The 22,189-nt window shown below is 48.2% G+C and overlaps 1 protein-coding gene across 12 annotated transcripts in view; it reads right to left on the bottom strand.

Annotated features, from left to right (window-relative positions):
* Window positions 1-685: 685 nt before the first annotated feature.
* The window catches only part of RGS8 (regulator of G-protein signaling 8), a 37,188-nt gene continuing 15,684 nt past the window's right edge, over window positions 686-22,189 (bottom strand). For 3 of the 12 annotated variants that reach the window (XM_017729620.1, XM_017729621.1, XM_017729622.1), the window contains 5 exons: window positions 21,994-22,052; window positions 18,025-18,126; window positions 17,078-17,142; window positions 8,992-9,158; window positions 686-7,289 (listed from right to left, as the gene is read on the bottom strand). In XM_017729620.1, coding sequence (XP_017585109.1) covers window positions 7,107-7,289; window positions 8,992-9,158; window positions 17,078-17,142; window positions 18,025-18,126; window positions 21,994-22,052 — 576 coding nt within the window. In that variant the 3' untranslated portion in view covers window positions 686-7,106. Of the gene's footprint in view, window positions 7,290-8,991; window positions 9,159-17,077; window positions 17,143-18,024; window positions 18,127-19,966; window positions 20,505-21,535; window positions 21,745-21,993; window positions 22,083-22,189 lie in introns of those variants that run through there. The other 9 variants (XM_017729626.1, XM_017729625.1, XM_017729623.1 and 6 more) reach the window with 7 other exon arrangements.

Below are 22,189 nucleotides of genomic sequence, written 5' to 3' on the forward strand. Positions count from 1 at the left end.
AGCACTTGTCTCCACCTCTGGCCATAGAGGAGTGTGATGGAAAGGCTGACAGAGGGACAGGCGAAAGCAGTGCCACCACAGAGCAGATGATGCCCCAGCTCTGCCACCTTTGCCATAGCCACTTCTGGCTGCGTGGCTGGGGGTTAGTGGGCTGATAAAGAGCATTTGCTCCGGAGCCATCACAGGTTCTCCTGGCCTGAGGGCAGGATGTGTGTTAAGAGACAGAGCAAACCTGCTGCCTCTGCAGCCCCCTGTCCCCCTGCCACGCTCCCGCCAGACCCTTCCAGGAAAGTCCTACAGATTCAGTTTGGGGTTTGGGGCAGGGAATCCATCTCAGGCAGCAGTGGGGTGTACCCAGAGAAGGACAGCAGTGTGCTGCTGGAAGGCTCTTGAGATTTTCCTTCCGTGCAGGTCCTACTGACACATTTCTGATTCATCTCCCCAAACTGTATCTCCAAGGAGCCTGGTTCTAAATTGCTCCAACTGAGCAGTTGACCGCTTGGAGCCAACACATCCCCACTTTGCTGCCCCATCCAGCATGTCTGCACCAGTGCAACCAGGGTCTGAGGAGAAACAGTTTCTCCCATCCTCTTCCTCCTCAACAATTTGACTGGGAGACACCCCTCCATCCCCCGGATTGCAGTTTCCAACTCGCAGCTTTTCAGACACTCAGGCAGAGAACAAATAGTCTCAGGCTGTTTATTATGTTCTCAGGGTCTCTATGCAGAAGAGTTGGGTAACACTGCACAATGTGATGACACGACTCAGTGGGGTATCGTCACTGGTGGGACGTGTGGCCTGGCTGAGGAGCTTCTCCAGCCTCCCATGGAAGGGGAGCCTAGCAAACAAGCAGCTAATGCAGGGGGAACCCAGGGAGCCGAGTCCATGCCTTTCCCTGAGTGGGAAGGGATCAGACTGAACAGCCTGCATGGCCTGCCCAAACTGCTCCTGCTGATATCTCCCCACACCAGCAGCACCTGGACGCTGCGGAGGCAGCTGCAGCAGCAGGATCTCATGAAAATAAAAATGTGGCAGAGGGAAGCACTTTTGGGCTGGTCTTTCTACCTGGTGGCTCACTTCTGAGTTCACTGGGTACAGCAGAGCCATCCTCAGTCTCTTCTGAGCCACCCAAAAGTTTTTCACAGGAACAAGACATCTCTGTTATTTCAAGCAGCCTTACTGGGAGCTTGGGTTTGCAGTCAGATCCTCAAGGGAACACTGCCATCCCACCAAATTGGAGGTGCTAGGGAGCTTAAAGACAGATCTGAACTCTGATTTGGGTAGCTCATAGAGGAGTTGGGGGGAGAGGTTATAAGAAGATGAGATCTTCAAATGTGGTTCTTAAGGAAGGGGGATCTACTCCAGGGTGTGCGTATACCCCGCTCTCTTCATTTCCAGGAATCCCATAGAGGTCTGTGGGAGTAAACACAGCAGAAAGTGCCTCCTTCCCCTCACTGCTTTTCAGCTGGTGGCTGCAGGCACTGATAGAGCAACACGACAACATTTCTCTCAGGATAACACTGTTATCTACACTGGAAATGCAAAGCCGAGCAGCTCCTCATCTCTCATGTTTTAGATCCAGCCTGGGGCATGCAGCACGAGGCAAACTGGGAGGTGTGAGGCTACTCGAGACAATTCACAACACAGCTGGTCCCCATAGCTCCCTGGTACACCAGGTCCCTCCAGAAGCAGGCACTGCCTTTTCTCCTGTGCCTTTTTGCCAGGAATGTTGGATGGTTTTGGTAACAAACTCATCCCCCTCTGCCACCTCCCTCCCATGGCCTCAGTTCCCTGAACTCCCGTTGAGTTCACTGCAGTCCCAGATTAGAAACACATCCTCCTGTAAAGCCAGGAGGAGGCACAGAGTACAACGACTGACTTTGCCAAGCAAATACAACCCACACACCTTTATTGAGACTATTTTTATAAAACCAGAGAGCCACGGGGGAGCCCCAGCTGTGAGTGACCCCAGCACAGCTGCCCTCTCCCCTAGCCAGCCCCTGCCACAAGCACTGCATGTGCAGCGTGCATGGAAGAAGGAGAAAAAGAAGGAAGGCAAAAGACCTGGGGACAAGACAAGCTTCTGCAAAGCCCGAGGGGTGCGTAGTAGAGAGAAGCATTCTGGTCTAGCAGCAAAATGAACTTTAATTCCAGTTCTGGGATATAATGCTACAATGCTGGAGAGAGCACAGAACCAAGGAATGAGACAACTGCAGCAGCCCCAGGAGTGAAAGATAATGCAGAAATGATGTGAAACGTTTTGTTCTTATATAACAGGCAAGGAAGAGCTCCTAGGAGCTTTACAGTGGCAGTAGGAGGCATGTAGGAGGAAGATGGCATGACCAGAGTGTCTGGGGAAGGAAAAGGCAAAGAAGAGAGGAGGGATGGATGGGGATGGAGGATAGGCAAATAGGGGGAGGTTACGGGAATCTCAGGCTCAGATAGATGAGGACAAACAGTGCTGGTGGACAGGAAGGTTTGGAGTGCTTCAAGGAGGAAGAGGAGGAGGGAAGTCCACCAGAACAGGACAGAGAAGGAGAGAGGAGTTTGGAGGGAGAAGCCAGATGCCCCCAGAGAGGGGAGAGCTTGCACTGATGGGTGAGAGGCACTCCAGGACTGGCATGAGGTATGTTTTGCTATTGCTCTGAATGCTGTAAACATTTTGGTTTTGTGTCTGTCAGTGAACATTCAGTTCAGTTTGATACATGTGCTCTTAGGGGTAACTGGAAGCCTAGCAGAGTTTTACATCTCTTACTACTACTCAGACTTATACACAAGGCAAACACAGCACTGGCTAAAGATCTCAGTTTATATAATTTATGCCTAATTCTCCTATTTTAACATGCACATCTATGTCTCAGAAAAGCTTCTCTAGTAGAGGACACTAAATAAGATACAGATGAAGTCACATGCACTCTCATCCACCCACACCCCCAGACACACATATCAATTTCCCCCTCCCCTGGTTATACTGGCAAGACTTTGCCCTTCACATCTCCCCAGCATGGACACCCCTTGGTGCATTAATGAGTCCACTAAAAGGGGACATGGAAATCATTCCAAGCCTGGCTGATGGATCAAAGCAGGAAAAACTTTAGACAGAGTAGAGTTCTGCATCTGCTTTTGGGGTTAACACCACCCAAAGCTCATAGAAAAGGGAAAGGAAATTTGTAAACTCTTTTCCCTTCTCCCATCAAAATACCTGGGAGCTGACTGGATTTGTGTCAGAAAACAGAATAAAAAGAACCAATTTCTTCCCCTCTCTTCATGTGATGGCACACTTTCATGCTACTCCAAAAAGGATGAAAATTTTGGGGGTATGTGTTTGTGGAGAGGAGAAATGTGTTTGTAGGTTGTGAATATCCCTTTCACACCAGGAAGAGATGAATCAAGGATAGGATATTTGTCCTTGGTGGGGATTAGTCACCACTCAGTTATTTTCGAAGCTTTGGCTCAGTCATTATTTCCTTAGCCCCTGGTTTAAGGGGTAGAGCTACAAGCTGCCTATTTTGATTCATGTCCGGATGGCATTTGGCATAAAAGAAGCAGCTGGTGCCATTTTCTTCTTTAAGAAAAATATAATTTTACTTTAAATAATGAGTCTGCTTTCCTTCAAGAGAGACAAACTGCAAGAGCAGCAACAAAAATAACTGTGGTAGACTCACATGCCTCAGACAATACTTTTGCTCCACTCTGTGTTCTAGGATGCTGTTTCCCACAGAGGGCGTTATCTGGCACCAATTTAATGGGGAAAACACTTCTCCTACATCAGCCGGCCCGATTCCCGCTCCTGTCACCACTGCAGCAATGGCATCTCCAGCTGTGCCCTGCTCCAAACAATTCCCCAGGTGGATGGAGGAGAGAAGGGAGCTTGAATTTACAGGGTGTTGGCACCTTTGAAGTTTTTCCATGAGTTCTGACATGAAATGAAAGGACAACAGCACCAGCGCTGGAGGAGTTTGTGGAGAGATGCAGTCACACTCTGAACAGGACCAGGTTTTGTAGCCACCAGGGGAGCCTGGGGATTGTCCTTTCTCACATTCCTCGACACAAGCATCTCGTTCCGGCTGTGTCCCCTCGCCTGGCTGTCTCTGTGACCCTCCCCAAGGTGCTGCAGAGCCTTGTCTGGGGTGCCTCAGCTGGCACTAGAGGTCAGCACCACCCAAGCCCACTCAGAAGGTCTGTCTGGAGAGAAGTACCACAAGGCAGTTATCATGGCCTTCTGCCTTCTCTTTAAAAGCCGTGACTGCTTAAGCCTCCTGCTGCTGGCTCTGGCATCCTGGGCAGCTCTGGGATGCTTTTGGCACGTGCAGGCAAGAGAAGGGTGGACGGGAGGAAGGCAGGGCCAGACAAGGTGGCATCCCTTCACCACTTGCAACACTTGTTCGGTGCCACAGTGTTGGGGAGCTGAGCTGCCCTTTGGCAGCAGTGGGATCACTGGGTAAAACTGGGACCACAGGCCAAGGGAAAGTACTTCAGCCAAAGCAGCCTGTGCCCCTGGGAGATCCCAGTCTGCCCTGTGTTACACAGGCATGGTAGACAGTGTCTTTGAGAAAGGGGAATTCTTCCAGCCTCTCCTCACAGCCAGGCAGGGAAGCATTGTGTCCCCCCTTGCAGGTCAAGCACCGACTATTTCACTGCAGTGTGGTTTGGTTTGTCCTCCTCACTCCCTACCCCAGGAAAAGGCAGTGGAGGTGATGTGACCTACTCCCCTTCCTGCAGGTCAGATACCACCAGGGACAGCCACTGGATGCATGGCTCTGTATCCTTTGCTTCCATCTCTGATTCCTTCCACACATTGCACAGGTTCCCCAGACACCCGTCTCACTGTACTTTGCTTGCCATAAAGCTTTGGGACATTGAGGTACTGCATGACCTGGTCCCATCGCATAAATCATGGCAAATCTGAGGCATTTTCCAGATGTCTCTCATTGCTCCCACTTTGAAGCAACCAGCAGAAAGTTTCTGTGAAACTGCCAAGTCCAGACCTTGAGCTTTGTGTCTCTGGACACAGGGCATGAGAGACCTCACATACCTCAAGTTCCAGGAGCTGTGACACTGAGCCTGGGCGTGGCTGCAGAATGCCACATCTGTCACCACACGCCAGCCCCTGCTCCTCAGGGGTCCTTGCAGAGGCGGAGGACAGCCAGGAATGCTGGGTCACTGCTGCTCTTTCTGGCCATTCTTCTCAGAAATTTAACTGGAGATGGTATTTGCTTTCTAAAGACCTGGAGAATTCTGCTGCTGACCAACCAGGTACCAAAACACAGGTTTCCCTACGGAACATTAAGTTTGCCCTTGCACTGTATTTAAACTTCAGTGTCTTAGAGACCACAGGAATACACCTCCAGAATAAACCCAACATCTAAACCAGCTCTATCTTGATCCTAAACCTATTCGTCCAACTCTCCTGCACATAACCCTTACAAAAAACCTCAAAAAACTGTTCCCTACGTAATTGATGGACATTAATTTTTAGTATCCTACCAGACTTTTTGTATCTTGTTCCAAACACATTATGCTTAGCTTTAGAATTCATTCTACCTCATTTACACCACATTACACTAAATCTTTATCAGCAGCTTTCTGATGTATCAAACCCACCCACCACTGTTGGCTAGAGCAGAGGTTTACAGCCTCTGGTCTGGGGATGACTGAGAGAAGGAAAAGACCCATCGGGTCACTTTCCATGCCTTTATTAAGTTAAGAAAACAGACCTCTGGTCTGCCTGCTCAAATCCACAGACAGGCTGTCTGCTTCTCCCCTAGAAAATATTGCAAGAATCTGCCAAGCTGGAACAGTAATGCCATGGAAATAGGGCCATCAGATGGTAGGAATTATTGCACAGCACAGAGGAAGTGCTACACCACTGACATCTGCACAGAGTCTTCTCCTGCAGTGGCCATCCAGGCTATGGGAATAGGGCCAAAGAACACCTCACACCCCACTGCACACCCTGACACCCATCCTGCTCACTCCAAGCTCTCTGTGTCCTGCTGGAAGCAAGCACCTTGCAGCAGGGTCTGTGTCTTGGGGAGTTCTTTGCAAGGCATTGAACCCACAATCGGTAGGTAGGAACAGTCAGTAATCAGGAAATAGCAAAAACAGAATTATGATTTTTCATGTTGCCATGCGCTGCTCAGGTACCACATGAAAAATGCCATGTGCTGTGGCAGATGGGTCTTGTGCTTTTCTTACACCTCAGCAAGTGGCAGAGGGGACATTCCTTCTCTCCACTGTCTTCCAATAGGTCATTCCTGAGGAGCAGCCAGGCCTGTGGCAGCCAGGAGCCCCTTTGTATTGGTACAGTGCCCAGCACAACAGAGCCTGAATGACGAATGGGGCCCTGAGGCTGAACTACCACACAAATAAATAATAGTAATGAAAAACAATCATTCACATTAGAAGACTTGCCTGCTCAGGCCTAGTGAGAGCTTTTGGGATTACCTTCCTCATGAGGAAAACTCAACTGTCCTATGGAAAATACACTTAGTCTCCATCCCTGAAAGGTAAGGGGCAGTGACAGGGTAGCAGCTGTGTCATAAGGTGTGCAACCAAAATGGAGAGGTGAGCTGAGTTTGCTGATGTTTTCCACTCTGGGAAGGGGAACGAGTCCTGTGCCTTTGTCTCCTCTCTCCCTCCCTTTGCTCTCTGGGTCCAGACCCCAGCAGCCAACATGGGAGACATGGGCTGGATGTGGCTTCACAAGTGTCAGAATTGCCCTTGGGGCCCTTCCAAGCACAAGGGAGAGGTGGGGGACAGGGACATGTGTGGAAGGATGGAAAGGTGTTATTTACACACAAACCAACACAGTTATTTTAAAGGAAACCTGCCTTGCCAACAGATGACCCCGTGACTCAAGAGGGTTGTGGGTTTGTGCTAGAGAGAGGCAACAACTGCAAGGTGCTACTGCTAACCAAAAAAAAAAAGCACAGAAAGTTGAAGAGTCTTAATATCATGCCTGGATCACTCTCTGGAAGCTTCCTCTGCCCCTTCTTCCTCTTTTCCCATTCCCACTGCTTTTAACATCAAGAAAGTTTCACATTTAAGACATGGGTTTTGGCTGTTGTGGGAAGCACATGGTTTCTGAGGGCCCCATTGCTGCTCTAGCTGAGCCTCCTCTGGGTCTGAGACAGCAGGTCTGTGTAAATTTTGGATCTCAGGAACCTGGGATACGAGTCTTTCTCCATCAGGCTGTGCACCTTCCCCTGAGCTTGGTCAAAGCAGGAGAGCGAGGGCTCCTGCACATTTCTTCTTGTCAGCTCCCGTGTCTGGAAGTCTATGTTCACCTGAGAAAAGCAGCAGAAGAGAGTTTGGCACTGAGAGTCCAGCTGGTCTCCTTCAAATGGCACATTGCTTCTCAACCATGGCTGTAAAACAGCAGCAGAACCAAGGTCCTACCCTTGTCCATGCCAAAACAGCCCCCACAGCTCTGGGGAGTTTAGTGATCCAGGGCTATGAACCCTACCCCAAGCCTGGAAAAGTTGGATTTATAGTGATCTGAGGACTTCTGAAATCAAATTATCTTTATTTGGGCTCTCAGGCAGCACGTCACCTAAAGCTGCTGACTCAGCCTAACTTCTCTCCTATCAGCTACAATTTCTCTATTCGCTTCATTCTTCACTACATGCCCAATATATGGGTGAATAAACTTTTAACTGGGTTTAAACTATTAGTACGTTCTTATTAAATGTTTCTAAACTCTGTTGATCTAAAATAAATAGTTTGATTTTTCCCATAACAGCTTCACATTACAGTATCTTGAGGAGAGGCTTGAAAAAACAAACCACCCTATAATGTTATGACTGCCATTTATTTGCAAAGCCAGCCTATGGAGTTTTCCTGTTTTCCTTCCCTAGCAGAGCAATCAGCATGTTAGGGTTATTGTCTGGAAGAAAAAATGGCTGAAAAGATGTTATTTGTTGTTAACTCAGTCTCCAAACTTGAAGGAGTTTGGAAAATAAAACTGTCTACCTTAATGTGGATGGTCAGCAATATGGATTAGCTCTCTGCATTGCTTAATAATTTCTTATTCTAGCATGCTAAAATTATATAACAGTGCTAAAGAAACTTCACCACAGAACCAAATTTTAGAAAAGACCCCATCCAACCTGCATTCCCATTTCTAATCAAGATTCGGCCCTCCAGTCTTTAAAATCTCACCCAGATTCCTGAAGAACAGTAGGAAGATGCTCATGGGAGAGCAGTGGGCATTGAGATACCCATGCACCTTGGTGTGAATCTGAGTCCTTCCCAGTGGCCTTGCAATGGCCTTCCTAGCTGGGAGAGGGAGTAAAATGAGCCCTTTTTGGGGTCCCTGACAGACACCTGTATTGTGACAGGCACCCATGCAGTGGAGCAGGAGGGGTTGGGTGCAGTTAGAGCCACCCTGGTTGTGCTGTGATTGCAGTAACACAACCCAGAATCGTCATGACACAGGATCTGACAGTGCCATCAGCCTGTCAGTGCTTGAAAGAGGATTTAACAATCCCAGGCTCTGGGTTGTGACTGCACTTTTTGCTCAGGTATTGTTCGCACCTCTCAGGAGGTCTGAGTTCGGTGGGAGTTAATCAGCAGATAAACTCTCCTCCCTGGGGAGCCAACAAGTTACTCACTGGTGGGATGGTCCTATGCAAAGTGTCCTCTGAGGAATGAGCCCAACAACCTGCTCGAGGGTTGACATTTTGTAAATGAGAGGAGCACTGTGAAATGCTCTTGGGAAGCTTGGAGAGGTTAGGAAATGTAGGTTGAGGTTGCCGGTGAACTCCCTGGCTGTGACTAATTTAGTATCATCAAAGTAGTTGCCCTCATCAGGGATGAGTCACCGTGAGCTGAGGCAGCTGTAGCAGGCAGGATGGCATTCCCGCCCTCCTTAGCTACTCTCTGAGAGGGAAGGAAGGGAGGGAGAGCACTCCCGAGCCCAGCTGGGGGTGATGGCCCTGCTCAGTGCCCGCAGGGATGCTGTGCCATCCCGGGGTGCTGCATACCCACCTCCCGAGGGGCCTGCACATCGATGAACTCCTCGAAGATGCGCTGGGCCTTGGAGGCCAGCTTGGCTGCTGAGCGCGTCTTCTTGAAGTCCTCGCAGGCCAGCCAGAACTCCAGGTTTTCCTCACTGAATTCCGTCTTCAGGAAAGCACGGAAAGCAGCCAGCCCATCTGCAGGAGAGACACAGGGAGTTACAAAGGGAAGAGAAAGAAGGCAGGGAGGTGTTCCTTTCACAGACACCCTTCCATCCACCCCTACCTACCAAAGACCATTTGATTTTTCTCCCAGGGTCTGCAATCCCAGGATGTGTCCATAACTTACACCACTGGGCTCCCATGAGCTGCCAGAAAGCCAAACATCACTTGATGTAATTCTGAAAATTCTGTTTTCCAGCTAACATGGCAAAAGACTTTCCTTGAGACTGGGACACCCACCCTTTGGAAAGTTACTTTTGGAATTATCAAGCTTTAACTCTTGGCATCTTGTGCATGTTAATGCAACACTTTGTAACACCCTATCTGTCATTAAGAAAAACCTTTAATAAAACATGGCTGCTGTGGACTTGTCTCCTATGTTTTCTGTCACTTTGCTTTATTGCCTGGTGCCATTTTTAGTTCTGAATTAAAGAGAGGAAAGCTCTTGGAGAGTCTGTTACAGCTCCAATAAAGGGTAGAGGGAAAGGACAAGCATAATTATGGCTTGTCTAGTCAGTGGTAAAAGTGTGCTTAGCATTTGCTAATGCTCAGCAATTGTGACATTTCAGTCAATCTGAGTCAGCCAGGGCAGATTGGAAATATGGAAAGATTTATTAGGCAATCTGTGTCCTCTTAAACCCCTGCCTGGGCCTATTTATGGATGCAATCATTGTTTTTTATTTCCTTTCCCTGAATGGCACCAGTGGAGTTGAAGTAGCTGATGGCTTCACACATAGCCTTTCTCCTTGGGATAAATTTAGGTTCTCATGTTTTGTTTTGTTTTGTTTTCCCAATAACATGTTTCTAACACTTCCTGGTCTTTTGCAATAGGATCTGGGGTTTTGTAGCTCATGACTGGAAAGCTCTTGAGTCAGCACTGGCTACTTCCCGGCAACTGTCTAAAAATACTGATGGAACTGGGGTAGCACTTGGCAAGGTCAGACTCCTCAAAAGGATAAAGGGAGCAAGGACAAGGCATGTCCAGCCTCTCATCCACTGGCATCCTCAAGTCCTTCTGGGCAGGGCTGCTCTTGATCTGTTCATCCCTCAGCCTGGATTGATATTGGGGGTTGCCCTGATCCACGTGCAGCACCTTGCACTTGGTCTTATTAAACCGCATGAGATTTCTATGGGCCCATTCCTCAAGCTTGTCTAGATCCCTGTGTATAATCCTAGCATCTTTCAAACGGGCTATTCAGACAGTTCCTTCTATATGCTGTATATGTTATCTATATGCTATATATAATATATATGCTATTTATATGCTCCCTGTATGCTGTATATATGTATATGCTATGTATGCTACAGATCTATGGCAATGTAACACTGCCCTGCATTTCCTTTGCATGTCCTAAACTTCTTCCTGCTTATTTTGTTTCTGGCAATAACTTAGGACATGGAGATATTTTCCAGCTCCTGCTGAAGACTCAAGCCCTAAGCAATGGCCCCGGGTATTGAACAGCAATAAATAATCCTATTTCTGTCTGAATGTCAGTCACAGGAGATGTCTGACTGCCCAGATCCTCAGAGGGAAAGGCAGAAGAGATATCAAGCCAGACAAGCCCAAATTAGAGACTAAACCTCTCTGCATTGGGTTCCTCAAAACTCCTTCATTAGCGGGCTCTGTGCACTGACTCCTCCATCAGCAGTCTGCTATCAGCAATATAAATGCATCCATCCCATCTCAGCCATGCTCCCTCCTTCTGTCAGCCCCAGAAACAGCTGTATTATTCCAGCTTGTCCTGACACTTCTTAATTCAAGCAATTTCAGGAGATCAGGGTTTTGCACTGCTAGAGTGGACAAAACTGGGGCTCTTGTCCAAATAACAGTGCAAATTATGGGTCCAAGCCTGGGGAAATATTGTGACATCAGCCCAGAGAAGCCTGCAGAGCAGAATGCCAAAGGTATCTCCAGGAGCAGGGCACCTCTCAGGATCACCCTGCCTGTGGCTGCTTTCAGCATCTCCATGGGTAGATAAACATGGTGAGGGGTGTTTTAGGGCTGCTGCCCTTCCTGAAATCTGAGACACAGAAACATTTTCCAAAACCTGTGTCCCCCTTAGTGCCTATAAAATTCACAGGAATTTAATCTGTGCGAGAGCAAGGGAAGGACCGGAGAACAGGGCAGGGAGTCTTTGCGGGCTGACAGCTTTCAGAAAGAAGGAAACAAAACACGGAGAAAATTCCAGTTCCTCAAGATCTATGTCATTTTATATATTATCAGCTCCTAGGATGCTTGACATTAAATATTGCAGCACCCAAGCACACTGCTATGTCTCTGCAGTCTTTGCTGTGTCCCTGCTGAGATCTTGCTCCCCTGTCTCTGTCCTGGTCTTTTTTTCCCCCCCTTTTCCTCTAAAAGAGCCCCAGAGTCCCAGCACTGACAGAGGATCACTTGCAGGAATAGCAGAGTTGCATGAAAGTACCATATCTGCAAAATATCATCACTGCAAAATACAATATCTGAAAAATGTAATACCTGCAAAATATAATGTCTGCTAAAAAAAGGGAATGTCATGACTGACAAGGAGAGAAAGGCATTTGCTATAGCCCTGCCCCAGAGAGCAGCTGCAGCAGGTTCCCCTGGGACCAGGAGGTTTCTATGAGCTCTGCCTTCTGCTCTAATGTCAATCAGCTCCTTTATATCCTGAAATAAGTTTAGACAGTGAATGGATAAATAATAGTGTCTGGCTGTTCTCTGCTTTTTTTATACACTCCTGTCATGCACTCTTCACAGCCTTTGAGGAGCTGCAAGTGATGAGGCTGAACCTGTGAGGACCTTGCACAGGAAGCTTTGGATGCAGTCATCCTTGACTGCCTGGTTTTCCATAGTTTTCATCTTTAGCCCTTGACTGCCTGCCAGCCTTTCCAGCTGTGCCTAACAGCCAGGTTTGGGGAATTGCTGCCAGAAGTTTGTCATGGAACAGTGACAAATCTGATTGAAAGGGCAGGAAGACAAGTAGGCATGGGAACTGCCACGACCTGAGGTGGAATTTCACCTGGATGTTGACTTCAATCTCCTCCTCTCCTTCACAACACATGAAGGCTATCAAGAAATGATCACTCATGAATGATCAGCATTTCAAAGCTCATCCTGCCCAACTGGACATTGTTTTTCCTGGGGCAACCAGCACTGGAGTGTAATGTGATATGAGCAGGAGAGAGATTTCACCTCCTGAAATATCCTGGAGTGCAATTCCAAGGGGATGCTTTACAGAGAAAGCACAGGAATTAAAAGGAGGATTAGAAGTCTGCAGATGAAGCAGCACAGAATAATCCCTAACCTGTGGCCCAAAGGCATGGCCACTCAGGGGGACAGGATGTGCTGGTGTAGGTGCACAGCCCTTCAAGACAACTATTGGACAGTTATTCAGGAATTTGACTCAAGAGTCCTCTGCTTGAAGCCAAAGGAGGAAATCGATACTGATGGAGCAGATAAGTCGAAGGCAAAGAAACAGAGCTCTTTACTGAATGTCAAGAGTCTGAGGGAGAAGCAGCAGACATTTGCTATTTTACTTTTTCAGTGTAGATATAGGCTTCAAAATGCCCTACTCTCCATTCAGACTGACTGAGGAAAGAACAAGAGCATTGCCAGGTGAGATTGTTAAGTGCTCAGACATTACTCAGGATCTTGCAGGTCACCTGTGAGTTATGCAATGACAGGAATTTCTGTTTTATGAATGGGCGGTGCCAGGCAGTTCAATGGCCATGTGAGGACAGGGACTCCTGAAATCCCATTGAGGAGATGGAGAGTGGATCCTTTCCATCAAGAAGGGCTGTGGAGGAAGGGACTGAAGTGGGGAGCAGAAAACACAAGAAAAGTCTTAACTAAATCAAGATCCATCTTGAGGAAGAGCCCAGATTAGTGGCAGGCTAATAAACAAGCACCTGCCACTGTCAGAACAAGAAAGCAATCAACAGTCATTTATTTAATGCATGTGTTTCACCCCATCAGCAACCAGACTTCACGCAGGGAGTAGAGTCCCTGTGGCTGGTGGATGGATGGATTGGCTCCATGGAATGTGTTGGGTCCAGGACTAGAGAGACAAGGTCACAGTGCTCTGCACAGCACACCAACGTGCTCTCACTGCTGCTGAGCAGTGCTCCCCTTAATCTCAGCTACCTGTCACCAGCACAATGCTAATACTGTTCTGGCTTAGAAAGAACTTGGAATAGGTTGGGATATTCCTATGCTGTGTAGGAAGTGAAGGAATGTGTAGATAACAGGAGGAGAACAACAGTAAAGTTTCGGCGGAAGAGCACAGAGATCACAAAAAATCTGGAGAAAAATCACCCTTGAGATAAAAGTGGGAATTCAGCAGGGAAGGTTTTTGGTGTCGGGTGCTTTGTTGAAAAGGGTTGAGGACAGACTGTCCTGCTGGATGCTGGATAAATGATAAGCCATGTGTCCAGCCCCGTGAGGGATGTAGAATGAGACATGCTATTGCTTGTATTTCCCTCCAGCAGCCTGTCACAAGAAATCCTCATCTCCCTGGCCAGCCTGTGCCTCCTGGGCACAGGCACAGCAAGGGGAGTAATACTCAGTTACTCACATGCATGCACTCACACTCTGGGGACAACGCTGAGCTCGCTTCCCTGGGAGCCTTCATTCTGGGACAAAATGGGAAAAGATGCCAAAATCCAAATGCATGTTTAAAACACTGCTCTTTCTCCCTGGGCACCCAAGGAAATACTGCATACAGTCTGCCTCTTACTCTCTAAATTCCCTGACGAGAGCAGGATCAGACTCCCCTCTCCTGTTGCTTGCTCAGAAGCCCTGACCCCATTGAACATGGCTATGCTGTGCGTCTGGCAGTGAGCTCAGACAAGGCTCCTGATGTAAAATAGGGATTGTCTGCCTGACCCCAGGGTTCCTCAGTTGATTTGCTTCACCCATTAGCAAAAGAAATTAGGATATCATTGCATTGACCTATCCATCTGGGGCTGCCAGCAGGCAGAGCTGCTGCATCCTGCTGCTCAGCACTGCTCACTCCAGGAGGGATGAGGGAATTGAGTCCCAGGGCCAGTACAAAAGCGAGGTGCGGAAAGCCCTCCTGCATTTCCTACTCACAATCTCATGTCAAAGTCAACTCAAATTATCCTTTGAATGGCTGGGGAATTAATCCAAATCAGACCACTCTATGCAGAGGGCATTACCCAGCCTGGGAATCTCCCAAGACAAATAATTGCTTCAAATCCCAGGGGATTTTAATCCTCCACTCGAGGTGCTGCCCCACAGCAGCAGGTCAGGATCAAATATTACCTGCACAGGTCATTCATTAGAAGGGTGAGGGGAGATCAGGGAGAGCTCCACAGGGCCATCACACTTCAAGGGATATCTGGCAAAGGTGATCATAGAATCACAGAATGGTTTGGGCTGGAAGGGACCTTAAAAATAATCTTATTCCAACCCCTTTGCCATGGGCAGGGACACCTCCCACTAGACCAGGTGGCTCAAATTCCCAGCCAGCCTGGCGTAATGACACTCTCCGTAGTCTGTGAAATGCATGGCACCTACTCAGGTCACTTCCATTCAGAAGCCTTTTGGAGACTCATGAAAATAGGAAAGGGAAGAAGTGTTTTTCCCTTCTAACAGAGTACTGCCGCCCCGTGAGCCTCCTGCATGTCTGAGGGCAGCCTGCTCACCTGGGCACTTTGGAGAGCCTCTTAGGGAACTCTGATCCACATTCTTGCTCCTTGGAGCAATTTTACCAATTGTCCAACCCCTTGCAGTACTGCCTACAAGATCTGCCCCATTTGCAGCTGCTCCATCCAGCTACTGAGTCCCACTTGAGCACTTCGGGGTTTATTTTCCCTGGAGAGCAGTTTGGCTGGAAGGGACCAAAACCATCTGATGCAGCAGAAAGCACCACACAACCCCCTGAAATCACAATCCTCTTTCCAAAATAAATGACTGTCCATCTAGTGAAGACAGTTTCTGACAGATGTGTCAAGCAGAAATGCTCTACCTGTGGATGCTGTGAGTCCCAGGGGGGATTCTCCCTGAGCTCAGCTGGTGCTTAGCCCATGCCCGCAGGCATGAATTCAAATTTTCCCTGGCTAATGCTGTTCACCTGAGCAGTCACAGGGAAATTAGACTGGGACAGTTCTGTCCTCATCTTGGCACTAAAAGCAGAATATTTGCTGGCAGCTTCCCTAGAGACAGATGCCAGCAGACCAGGCACAGCTTTATTTACTCCCAGATTTTGGCCACTTAAGGCTCCCTTACCTGTCTAACATCAGCACATCCTAACAGCAAAAATGCAGCTCATACAATATAATTAATTCTATGAATATGTGCTCTTCTCTCCTTTAAACCAGTGTAACTAAAATAACACTTCTGTTTCAACAGAACGTTTTGTATTTGCATCATTATAACCCTTGACTGCCAGGCTGGCAATTCCAGAAACTTCAGGTGCAGAGCAGTTATAAAATATTCCTTTAGAAAGTAGTTTATTAAACAAGAATATTTTGTGTCATCAATCATCAGGCAATGTCACTGTGACTGCTGATAAAAAAAGATTAATTTAAATTTTAAAGATCGCCTTCTGTTGCTATTAGGAACTGAATATTTTTCATTAGAAACTGAATATTTTTCATCAGTGCCAGAGAGTTATCAGAATTACTTTCCATTCTAAGAGATGGGAAAAAATCCTGATAATTCATTTATCACTCCAAAAGGCAAATTTATTAATAAAACCAGACACCCTTTTGGAGGTTGCTGGACAAAATAATTCTACCTATGAACTAAGGCTTGATTTAGCATTTTTGCAGTAGTCAGCTGAAGAGGGAAATATATAACATCAGGACATAGGTGGGTAAATTCACTGGGGTTTGTAATCCAAGCACTTTTTCTACAGTCTGTATCTAATAAAGAAAACTTCTACTTTTACACCGGTGAAGAAGAAATGGGTTTCAGTTCAGGATGGTAACAGGGATGTGAATATCCTTGCCCTCCCCTCTTCCCATCCCACAGGCACCCTATAATCTCCTTGCATTTTCCCCTTCTTGTTCTGAATTTCCACAAAAGAAATGTTCCTTTTCAGTCATACCTAGCTACACCATGTATTTTTTCCCCTATTGGCTGCAAGAGCAATGATCTCAACTAGAGACTGCTGCTAAAATTACATACTGCTTTTCCTGCCTTGGTCAGCCAGCCTGTTTAAAGTTGTCACTTAATTCCCTGCCAAAACTGTTGTCATCTCAGTAGAAACCTAGCAAAATCACCCTTCACTTAATAATATAATTCTACACTTATATTTTAAAATGTAAGGAAAACCTGGGTCTCTAAGCAAGCCAGACAGCTCCTTATTGCCAAAAAACAGTTCACCACCTACGTTGACTTTTCCCCAACCTTGACTTTCTAGGGTTTAATTCTGCAATAGAAGCCCATGAATGAACCCGTACTGGGAAATTTGCTGTCTTGTTTATAATTTCTCAGTGTGAAAATGCTGGTGAAGCAGAGCAATATTTGCTGAACAGAACTCATAGGATTAATCTGTTGAGCAGAGCAGGGGGTGCTGCTTATAGGTTGGCATAAGGTCTCTGGATGTGAAATATTCAGGTTTGCTGAGATAACCACAAATCAGGCTCTGCTCAGGGGGACTGCAGGTGATTTCTCTGCGACAGGGCAAGTCATTCAAGGGTACTAAGCTGGAAGAGGCAGCACCTTGGGCTTATGGCTTTAGCAGTTGTGGTCAGGAGCAAAGCCATGAAGGGAACACACAAAACCCTTTTATCCAGAGGGCAATTAGTGCCTATAAAGGATGGTGACTGCTGGGGAGTGAGCAGCTCTGGAGGACCATGCCCCTGCTATGCAACACACATTCTGCCCTAACTACAACAGGGGTTAAGGGCAGAGGAGGAAATAAAAGAAGAATTTGATCTCTACTCACACTTATGGGACAAAAGGACATCAAAAGAGTCTGCCCATCTTGTTGCTTCTTCTGTTGACAGTCCTCTGTAAGGAAAAGATGGGGCAAGTTATGGGCAACCCATGGCTGCTCATCCTCTCTGGAGCTGTTTGATGAGGGTGCCGAGGAAGGCTGGAATTCTTCTCGCCTGATTTTGGAGGTCTAGAGTGTAGAACTGAGCCAAGTGACCTTGGGCTCCCTCTAGAATCAGTGAGGAGATACCAAGGCACCTGCAGGGATTCTGCTCATCTCATATCCCCAGGCAGGCAGGTAAAATAGGCCAGGTGAATCATACCCAAAAAGGGACCAATTTTTCCTCATTGACTCTAAGCAGAGGCCCAGGGAAGAAGCTCAGATGCAGACATTTACATTGTAAAAGCCAAAAGTCAGGCAAAATGAAACTCAGCCCTGCAGAAGTGTTTATTTCTCTCGCTTGCCTTTCAGGGGATCTTAGCTCAGGTGTAAGCAGGGACTTGTGGTCAGATGAGTCCCATCCCACGTCTCAAATCAGGATTCTGGAGGGTCTGAAACATCTCCCTCAAGCATAGTGCAAACCCTCACCTGAATTTTGGCAGTGTTAAATATAAGGCTGAGCTGAAGATGACCTGAAATTGCTGGTCACCTCTTACACCAAGCCAACTGCTCAGGGTTTGATTTGTGATGACAGAGGTGTACATTATGTCTCCAAATAGGTGCAGACATATCCCACACACACAGCAGTAGGGACTGTGAGCATGTCCTGTCTCATGGCAGAGCTCATGTCAAAGATCCAGGTATTTCCTGAGGCTGTTCCTGATGGATCAGTGCTGGTTTGTTTTCCTTGTGGAAGTAGTCACAGCTTATACAAAGTACAACAAAAGCAAGACAATACTGGAGAAGCGGGTGGGTGGGTAGGGGAAGGACAGGAGTGATGCTGCAGCTATACTCACTTCAAAGCCCGGTTGGGCTTGTCCGGAAGAATAGCTGTGAAATCATTATATGAGTCTGATTTGTGAGACAGGCAGCCCAGGCGAGTCCTCATCCCTCTGTTCCTGTGGTCGAGGTGGGGAAGCAGGGGTGTTAGCAGGGGAAAACCAAAGAAGAGGATGATTATAAGTCTAGCCAGCTTGGCAAAAGAAAAAGAACAAACCCCAAAAAACCTCAGTGGCTCTGTGCTAGATCTGTGTCCTTTGTTCCCTCATGTGTGAGAGGGACCCTGAGACATCTCCAGGCAGATGCTAAGGGTGAACACAGCACCAGAACAGCTAAAGGCTCACCCACACCAGGCGTTCAGCTGCCTTGGTTGGCAAAATGGCTTTGAAAGGCTACGCTTTGGGATGGTTTCTTGGAAAGTCCTGCTCTGCTCAGATGTGGGAGGAGAGCAATGGGCAGCAGTACAAGAAATCAGTTGCCACGTTCCAGCAGCACCAGAAACAGCACAAATACCAGAGCTGGAGGGCAGGAGAGGGCAGGAGAGGGCTGGAGGAAGGAGAGGGGTAGTAAAGCACCTGCGAGGTGAGCCTGTGCTGCAAAACCGTGAGTTCCCAGCCAGGATCAATCCCAAGCATCTTCTTTAGACTCAGGATTACATAAGCAGGATCAAACTGCCTGTTTCCTGACATGCTTACCCAAGCAGACAATGGCTTTATTGCTTTTTTCCTCTAAATTTCAGCCCAGTCCCAGAGCCTTCAATCCTCCACCAGCCCCTGGCGTCCTTGCCCAGCCCCTTCCCAGGACAGCAGCCACAGCATCCTTCATTACATAACCCAGGATGGGCAGGGACACAGAGGGACAGGGAAATGGAATACACACACGCATTACACAGGACTGGCATCACCTTTTCCCCAAAAACATGTAGGGCCTGCCTAATGGGTTTGCATGGGCTCTGAGATCTGCCTCTCCAGCCCAAACCTCTCTGAAATTCTCTGGATATCAAACTAGGCCATTCTCTCCTCCGGACCACTGGAAGAGCATTTAGTGACCCTGTCTCCACTTCTCAGCTGCTGGACCTACTTTGGAGCAGCTGAAAGCCCTTCTCCAAGCCCTGCTGCCAAACAGATGCTGAATACTTTCTGTGACTGCAGAAGTACAGCATTTTTTCCCTTCCATCTCTAATTCTTGCAGAACACTTCAGCACCAGTGCCTGAGCCAATCTGTAGTGAGCCTGTTTCCCCCTTCTCCTCCCACCCTTCGGAGAGCTTCTATTATTGCACATTTTAATGTAATCTTAAAGCAAATTAAATGTTAATTAAATGCACTGAGTGTCTCCCTGGTGCAACACAGGCAGCTTGCAGCGTTTAACAAGCACAAAAACCAGGAGCTCTTCAGTCATGGGAATTGTTGCACAGCCTCCAACTGCAGGCCCATGGCCATGGGCCCGGGATGCTACGCTCCACAAACTCCAGATGAGAGCACAGGGAATGCCACATTCCCCGCTGGACTTGCTGTGTTTGAGTGGACACTGAGCCCACCACAGGATCCTTCTGGTACCTCTCCTGATGCCTCCTATATGCCACCTTTCTGTTCCCTGCTCTGTTTGCTCACAAATTTCCCAGCAAGAGGTGTGACAGGCATTACTGCAGTACTGCTCAGATCCCCCTCTGATGCCTGAGATCAAGGGACTGCAGCAGGGAATTAGAGCAGGTGGGGGGTAGAGCTGCTGTGCCATGGGCAGGGAGTTGGTTCCTCATGGAACACCCTTCTCTCAGTGAGGACTTCCAAGACAGGATATAGAAGAGAGAGAGAGGGAAAGGAATTGGGTCTGCAGGAGGTGGAGAGGCAAGGGAAGGACAGGAGGGAAGAGGGGACACTGCAGTGAGCTGAAGGGCTTGCTGGACAAGGCAGACAACAGAATGGGCAGGGGTGAGAGATGCACCGTGTCTTTCCAGTTACCTCCGTGGGATAAGTAACGCAGCCATTCAGGCATCCAGTTATGGTTTACCCTTTAACTGGCTGGCTTGGACTGCAGTCAGGGCTGCTTGCAGGAGGCAGGAGTGCGGGAAGAAGGGATTTACTGTTTCATGTCCTGGCACTTAAAAATATACCAAAGAATCCTCTTTGCCAAAGCCAAGAAGGGCCAGTTGTCCTCAACCCATTTGATCCTTGCCTCCTACCATGGAAAGTCAATTGTTCAATGGAAGATGTTGAGAGGTGAGGGATGGTCACAGAGGAGAGACAGCATTTCCTTCTAAGACCAGGACTGCAGGTAAAGTCCAGCTTCAGGTCTAAAGTGGTTTGAGTTTGTTGTCCCAGCTCACCAGGGAGCAGCAGCAGTTGGCATTATCCCACTCATCCTTCAACATCTGCGAAGGTCTCTCCTCAACGGGCAGAGCTCTGGGCTGACCTTGCTAAGAAGACCAAACTACCTCTTGTGCCTGTCCCTCCAGGTCATGGCTGATGTTACTGGCCAGGCATCATGGAAAAGCTGGCACTGCAAACAGAATAACAGGAGGACTTCATGCATCTGCAAGTGCTGCTCCTTTCACCACCACAGGCTCAAGCACTCACACAAAAATAACTCAAAGCAAGCAACTCCTTGTTGGGGTGGTGGGAGCCTGCGGGGAGCCACCAAGGAGATGCACAGCCTGCAAAGGAGAGGGAAGGAGAGAGGGAGATTGGAGACGGCAGGGTCCTTGTGAGCCTTGGCACACTGAAGAGCAACTGGTTGATAACTCTCACATCAACAGAGAGCAAAGGTGAGATCCACCAGGCAGGAGACCCAGGGGGCAAAGAACAGGACTCTATGATGAGCAAAGGCAAAGGTTTCTGATTTGCCAGGACAGAGCCAAGCTCCAGGTACCCTCCATGTCATGTCCTCCTGCCCACTGGGAACAACCAAGGATAAGACTAAGGAGCTAATGAGAACTGAGAGGGTGTGCAAGGAGTCAGGATCCTGCTCTGCTGGGGCCTGGGGAGACCCTGGAGCTTGGGCTGCCCAATGCAACATACCTCTTAAAACCTGATTACATTAAAAATGCACAAAGCCTCTTCCCCACTAAATTAATGAAACCAGGATTGCGTTGCACTGCCAGTGAGTGCATTTCCTTAATCCTCACCCTGACCAGCTGCTTAACTGCGCTCTAACTGAAATCAATCCTTGTAATTCCTTAAGCCCCTTTAAATTTCCTCATTAACAGCCTCACCCGCATGTGGGGCCACAGCATATGACTTCCTAGAGTCCAGCAGCTCCTGCTCCTCTTTCCCACTGCTGCTCCAAGGTGACAGCTGGAAGTGGAGCTGGGTGCTCTCTCCCTTGCAGCCTCCTCCAGCAGCCTGAATTTTGGGGTACTGTTATGAAAGAGCCTTCTGCTCACCCCCACTCCCACCCACTCAGCCCTTACAGTAACCACCTGCACTGCTGAGCAGCACCCAACTTCACTAAAATCCCAAAGTCCATCCAACTTCACAGGTGCTGGGACCTGTGTTTCCCGTGAAGGCAATCCCACTGCTTGGCTGACATACCCACGGATGTTTCCTCTGTTTGCAAATAAAGCCAGTCAGTTATGACTTTGAAATGTAAGCTGTGGCGTCTGGTAAAGGCGTTGCAATAAAGGTCCTGTTGAGGGGATTTTCCTCCTGCTCCATCCTTCATCCTACCTCCCCCTTCTATAAAGGGAACCCGGTCAAGGAGAATTGCCAGCCTCATCATGGATGTGTTTTGGGGGTTTCTCCTTGAGAGACAGAAAGGGAGGGGTGTGATTAGGACGTTCAGGTTATCAAGCCACCTGAGCAAAGATAAAGAAGCCATCCCAGTACAAGAAAATAAACAGCACGAAGGTCAAACAAACAAACAAACAAAACAGCAAACCATTAGATCTCTCAGGGGGTTCAGGAGATTAAGACCATCTATTCACATGCAGAGAAAGCCAGGGAAAAAAAGAACACAGAGGCACTGCAGACACTGCGAAAAAGATACTCACTGCCTTTGACCCGTCCTCTCTGCCGGGGGGTCTGTGCCGACAGCGTGGTCAGAGAAGCTCTGGGGAGAGAGCAGAGCGGTCTTCTTCAGAGACAGCCCCCTGCTCGGTGTGACAGTCACATCTCGACACCCCTCCCTTCCCTACCTTTCCCCGGGCAGCAGCAGCGGCAGGAGAAGCCGCACAGCGCAGCGACGCT

The sequence above is a fragment of the Corvus brachyrhynchos genome, unplaced genomic scaffold, assembly GCF_000691975.1.
Source record: "Corvus brachyrhynchos isolate BGI_N302 unplaced genomic scaffold, ASM69197v1 scaffold101, whole genome shotgun sequence".
In the NCBI taxonomy this organism is placed as follows: Eukaryota; Metazoa; Chordata; class Aves; order Passeriformes; family Corvidae; genus Corvus; species Corvus brachyrhynchos.